Here is a 6,965-nt window from a genome sequence, read left to right as displayed (position 1 = left end):
ATGTTTATTAACATTAAGCATAAATATAAGAAAATATTTTACCATGTATTCATACGAAAAATTCATAAATATGTAAAGATTATAATTTATATAAATAGTAACATAATAATAAAGAGACATTAACTAAATTGTGTACGCCAGATATATTATATTAATTGCGGTAAAATGAATAATTGCTATGATTATTTAATTCTACAAAAGCATAAAAATGAATATATATTATATTTTGATAATATTTTATGAAGAAAATAAATAATTTTGTATGTATGTGAAAAACATTTATGAAAAAACGAAATATCTTCGTTTTTTTTTTCTTTAAAATGGGGAATACTTTAATTTCTCAAAAATTAAGTCTATTTGATTGACGTGTTTATGAATGTATATATTTGCACACATAATCACGACGTGGCATAAATTGTATGTATCTGAGTTATACGTACATATATATTATTCATTCGTTTAGTCAATTGTTATTCATTAATTTTTTTCGCCAATTTATTCATTTGCCTATCTATTTATGTAATACTTATGAAAATTTAAAAGTGGCAGAAAAATGAATTACAGAAACGATAATAATGGAGTACTAAACAATAACGAAAACAGTAAGAAATCTAACAATTTTTTGAATAATTATGAAAATGTAACCACATCAAAGAACAGCTCTGCTGAAGAAATAGCAGAAAAATATTTAAGAAGTAAATTAAGTTTAGACTTTAAGAGCATAAATAAACTGGATTATAATTTAAATAGTAAAAATGAATATTACGATAATAACAAAAATGTAGACAGTACATTAGATTATGCAGGAATTAGTAACGGAAATCGTAACGCAAATCATAACGTAAATCATAACGGAAATAGTTATACCTCACACAATGATAAATTGAATTATTTTAAAAATACAAGTAATAATTATTCAGGTTATGAAGAAAAGGGAAGATCATACTATGATACCATAAATAAGACATCACTTTATTCTGATATAGTTAATAATAATACTATTAATGTAAATTATTCTAATTGTAAAAATGATGAAAATAAACTTATGTACACCAATTTAACACCCAAAACGAATAACATAATTAATGTAATAGGCAAATCTAATTCTAGAAATTTAACTGAATTTAGTCGCTTGAATTCACTGAAGGAAGATCAAACAAATAATTATTATGTAAAAAATGATTCTATAAAATACGAAAAAGACAGACTTAAAAATTTACAAATAAAAAACCAAGATAATAATAACAATTCTGATCTTTTGATAAGCAGATATAATAGTGTAAATAGCGTTATCAATGATAATAACATTGGAAATGATAATTTGGGGAAATATAAATATGGAATAATTAAACCATATACAGAAATTGAGATGGAAAAAAATAATGTTGTAAATAATATAAAAATCGGAGCTTCTTTATTAAATAAAAGAGATAGCGGATATAATAATAATAATAACTTAGTTCAGGATAATAACCATTATTATAAAAGCAGGGAGAATAAATACTATATGGAAAACTACCATTCTAAAAATAACAATAATTCTAAAAGTAACAATAATTCTAAAAATAACGGCAATAATAACAATAATAGTAATAAACGAAATTTAATGCAGAGAAATAAAGATTATGTTCATTATCTAAGTAAACGAAATAGCATATTAAAAAATGATTTATCAATTAAGAAAGATTTGAAAAAAAAACCAAGTGTCTCAATAAATTTAAAACAGTCACATATGAAAAATAAATTAAATATCGATAGATACAAGCATAACACTTTTTTTAATTCGTTTTACAAAAGTGCAAAAAATAAATACAACGAACTTGAATTAATGAATAGTGTTAATATATTTAGCACTGGAAATGGAATAAATATTAACAATAATGATAGCCTCAAAAATGTAAGCATAAAAAATGATAATAGCTATTTGGGAACTTTTGAAAATGATATGTATAAAATAAATAACAGTAATGATTCTAATTTTAATTTTTTAAAAGAAAAGTTAGGATATACAGAAAATATAAGCAATATAGACTATATGAATAATAGTGAAATTGATATAAGCTTTTTAAAATCAACATATTCTGATTCAAGCAAAATTATAGATTCGCCTTTAAATTATGAAAATGAAACATTTAGTACTGTAAAAAAACATGATATAAATGATGAATTGTTAATAAAAAATGTAAACAATTCTATTCGATATACACATAAGGGTAATACTGTAAATTATTCAAGTAGTCAAATAAATAATCATCAAAAGTTAGATAATATAATTTATAATGATAATGTGAATGATGACAATAGTATATCATCATGTCTTGTTCATAATAATGAAAAGTTTGACAATAATAATTTAAAAAAGTATTCAAATGGGAATACTTTTAAAACAAACAATGTAGATAATGTTATAATATATAACGATATGTCATCTAAAAAAGAAATTCATTTTGCACCAGATCAAGCAATAAATTATTTTACACAAAATTCTGTTAATAACAAAAATATCGTTTATGGAGAAAAAGATAAATTAAAAAATATGAATGATTTATATAAAAAAGGAATACCAAATGAATTAGGAATAAAGTTAGCCCAAAATAGTTCCGAAAATAAACAAAATAATACCCTTTCATTTGATTCAAATAAATTAAATATAATAAATATAAATAAAAAATATGGTGATAATTTAGTTTTGTCTGAAAATATAAAACGTGATATAAATAATAACACCAATTTAAGTAGAGATTATGTCACCACAAGTAGAGATTACGATATGGGCAAATCGAACGATAGTAATGATAATTCACATTTCAATAGTGCAAAGATATACATAAATAAAGAAAATAATAATTGTGAGCTTTATGATAAAAATTCACAAAATCATTATACCGGTAAATATAATAATAACAATAATATGAATATCGTTTTAAAGGGGGTAAATTTTGAAAGTGATGATAAAAAAAAAATAGAAAATTATAATTTTATAGACAGAATAAATTTATCAAATAATAATGGAAAAAATATAAGTCCATTATATTTTTCTGAAAATAAATTAAGTAACATATTTAACAACAAAATAGAAAAAAACAAATTATTGAATGTTAATAATAGTCAAATATGTGTAGACAATAAATTAAAAAATAAAAAATATATAATGCCTCCTAATGAAAACATAAATATAACAAATCCAAAAAAAACAAGAGATGATAAAAATTCTGTGAACGAATTAAGCAACATAAATAATTATGAAGATTATTATAAATATATTAGTGATTCTATTAATAATATTCCGATAACTATTAAAAATATGAATATTTTATTAGCCTTAGCTTTATATTTTTTAAATTATAATATAAATAATAATTCAACAAAAAATGAGCTTAGTGATGATATATTAATAAAGCTTTTAAATAAATTTTTATATTGCTTAAATTTAAAGACATGTTTATTAAAAGAGAAAAAAATAAATAATAATGAAAATAAATATTATTTTATACAAATAAAAAAAAATGAAAGCTTAGTTAATGACACTTTCGCAAATGATAATAATAAAGAAGAAACTATTATTGATGAAAAAAAAAAAAATGAATTAAATAAAAATAAAGAAATGATTAATGACAAAGATGATACAACAACACCATTTTTTACTTTTTATAATAAACGAATAATTAGAAATAAAAATGACCAAAAAGAAAATAATAAAATCGATATGATTAACAATAGAAACTGTGAAATAAATCTTGTTAATAAAAACCAAAATATAGAAAAAACAAATTGTTTCTATATTGATGAAAATATGAAAATAATATCTCTTTGTGATATTTACAAAATAGCTTGGTGTTTGTGTGTATTAAAAAAAAATTTTATGTATATAGATTTGTTGAGAATATTATATAAAGAATCTGAATCAATGATTGTAGAAAAAGAGTTAATTTTTTGTGTTACATATATTTTTAAATATTGTAGAATAATTGAGATTGAAGATTGTAAAAATTATTTAAATAATAACACAATAATACATTTAGACAATAATACTAATGAGAATTTATGTATGTATTTACATTTATTATATCTTTGTTCAATAGATGATGAAAGATTTATAAATGTAAGCCATAAAAAAAATGTTGATAAAATTATTAATTATTTTTATGATAAAATAGAGAAATTAAATATATATATGTGTACTAATATATTATGTGTGTTAGCAAATTTAAATATAAAAAATGATGAATATCCAATTTTTTTTAATAAAATGTTAAATTATTTTAGAAATAATATAAAAAAAATGAATAAAAGTATATTACTTGTTAATATTGTTTGGTCTTTATGTATTATTGAAGTACCATGTTCTATATTTCTAAAAGATCTAAGCGAATATGTTATTAATATTTTACATTTTATTCCTTTATCCGAATTTATAACTATATCTTGTTGTTTTAGCTGTCAAAAAGTTATAGTTATAAAAAATTATTTTCAAAATTTAAAAAGAAGTAAAGAAATAAATCAAGAAAAAGCTATCACAACAAATTTATCAGATAATACCATTAATGAATATAAACAATATGAATTTATAATTTATAAATATTATGAACAAAAAAAATTATTTCCATATTATTTTTACAAAAAGCCTACATGTAATTCTATTATTTTCAAAATATTGGCTTATAGTTTTTTACATTATGATCAAAAAATGATAGATGAAACATCATGTGATATAGGGAATAACATAAATATCTCTACCAATAGTTATCATAAATTTTCAGATGTAAATAATGATAATAGGAAAACGGTTAGAAGCTTAAGTGTAGAGAATAAATCTCAAAATAACAATAATATAAGAGATTCGAGTGTTCACAATTCTAGATTTAATAGTTCGAATATTTCTACAAATGTTAAAAATACATATTTTATTAATGATGAAGATCAAACAAATTGTGATTCTAAATTTATTCATGATAATAATGGTGTAAAAAATGGATATACATCAAATTGTGATAGAAATAATAAATGGAATAATTTGCTAAAAATTAACATACATAATAATACAAAGGGGGGATTAGATAATAATAAAAATTTATTTGGAATAAATAAATCAAGTGATTGTAAAAATGGAATTGAAAATAGCAATAATACATATAAAGGTAAATATCCAAAAAAAATCAATGAAAAAAAAAAAAAACTAAAAGATTATTATAATTTATATGACCGAAATAATAATTATGAATTTAATTTAAACTCTTTTGAGAGAATACTATTTACAAATTTGATAGAAGATTGTTGTAATAATTTTGAAAAAATAAATACAATTCATTTAATTGAACTTTTATATACATTATGTATATTAAATTTAGACAAAAAAAAAATAGTAAGATTAGTAGAAAAAAAAATTAATAAAAATATTTTTAATGATAGATATGAAAAATTATTTTTAAAAAGAAAAAAAAAATATATAGATGTATATAAAAATTACACTTCTAAACAAATAGATAATGAAAAAGATGATCTAATTATTTTACATTATATTTATAATAAATTTGTCCAAGAAAATATAATACAAAAAGATCTAGTTGATTATAATTTCTCAATTGTAATAGATAATATATATTTCAATAGATATGTAAATGATGATATATTTTTTAGCATTATTAAGGGTTCTGAAAATACAGGTGAAAACACTTTTGAAAAGTTGAAGAGCATATTGCACTCGGCTTCTTACTGGGAAAGTGGAAAAAATGGAAACAGTGGAAACAGTGGAAAAAATGGAAAATATGAAAAAGAGGCACACGAATTTAGCCCAAATGACACATTCTGTGATTCTAAAAATAGAGATTTTATAAATGAAGCGAATGAAGCGGGTAAAGCGGCTGGGATGGGCGAAATTGGCAAAAATGGCAAAAATGGCGAAAGCAGTAATCACCGTAATTTATTTGGTAATTCGAAAGGGTATGAACTTGTAGAAAAATGTAAGAATGGAAAAAATGGAAAAAATGTTTATAGCAAGGACATTTTAAATGATGAAAAGAGTAGAGAAGAATGTGAAAAACAATCACAACAATTTAATTTATATGATGGGGTATATTTGAAAGATAATATGGAAAATGAATTTATAAATAGAGAATATAATAATACACCTAAAGAATTAACTGAATTTAAAAATGATTTAAAAAATGCATATGATATTGCTATCAATTATTATAACAAAAAAACAAATTACATTGAGGGGGATAATATAAACAACATTGTATATCCAAATAATAGCAAACGTGAAAATAAAAATGAAAATAAAAATGATAAAAATGATAACAATAAAAATAGAAAAACAAAAGATGATGAAATAATGACCCAAGAAATGTATCATAATATAATTACAAAAAGAAATATAAAAAATATATTAGATAATCATAATCCGAAACATGTGTTTGAAAAAAAAAATAATAAATTTGAAAATAATAATAACAATGTAAATTATAAAAAAGAAAATATAGATACTTTCAATTTTTATAAATTATTTATTTTATTATTAAAAGTGTCAACACTGTCTATGCTTTCATTTGTGTTCGTGTTTGTGTATATGTCATTAAAATAAGTTTGTTGTATTACCAATTTTTAAAATAAACTATTATTTAAGAATTGGCTAAATAAAAAAAGCAAACTTTTTTTTAAGCAAAAATAAAATTGGGGTTGTTTCTAGGAATTATTATAAACTTGATTTATGTATTTATATGTCGCGATAATCCTTGAATGGCCAATACGCGCGTATAGTATATTGTATATAAATACATATATATGCGAAATCTATATTTTTCTTTTTTTTCCTTTTTTTCTTTTTTTTTCCTTTTTTTTTCCTTTTTTTTCATATAATATTATAAAAAACAAGATTGAAACATAATTTGTATTAATTTATAATTTTGTCAAAATCACAAAAAAAGGAATGTAAGGAATGTATAGGAATATGTGCAAAGCATATT

General features: G+C 20.5%; 1 protein-coding gene across 1 annotated transcript; it reads left to right on the top strand.

Moving 5' to 3' along the window:
- Positions 1-553: 553 nt before the first annotated feature.
- Positions 554-6,583, top strand: PY17X_1346400 (conserved Plasmodium protein, unknown function; the record flags this gene model as incomplete). The annotated part of the gene is made up of 1 exon (XM_726235.2): positions 554-6,583. One exon carries the CDS (start codon positions 554-556, stop codon positions 6,581-6,583), a length of 6,030 nt encoding a protein of 2,009 aa, XP_731328.2.
- Positions 6,584-6,965: the final 382 nt, after the last annotated feature.

The sequence above is a fragment of the Plasmodium yoelii genome (assembly GCF_900002385.2).
Source record: "Plasmodium yoelii strain 17X genome assembly, chromosome: 13".
Lineage (NCBI taxonomy): Eukaryota > Apicomplexa > Aconoidasida > Haemosporida > Plasmodiidae > Plasmodium > Plasmodium yoelii.
The sequence above is the reverse complement of the archived record's forward strand: the minus strand, read 5'-3'. Positions and strand labels throughout refer to the sequence as shown.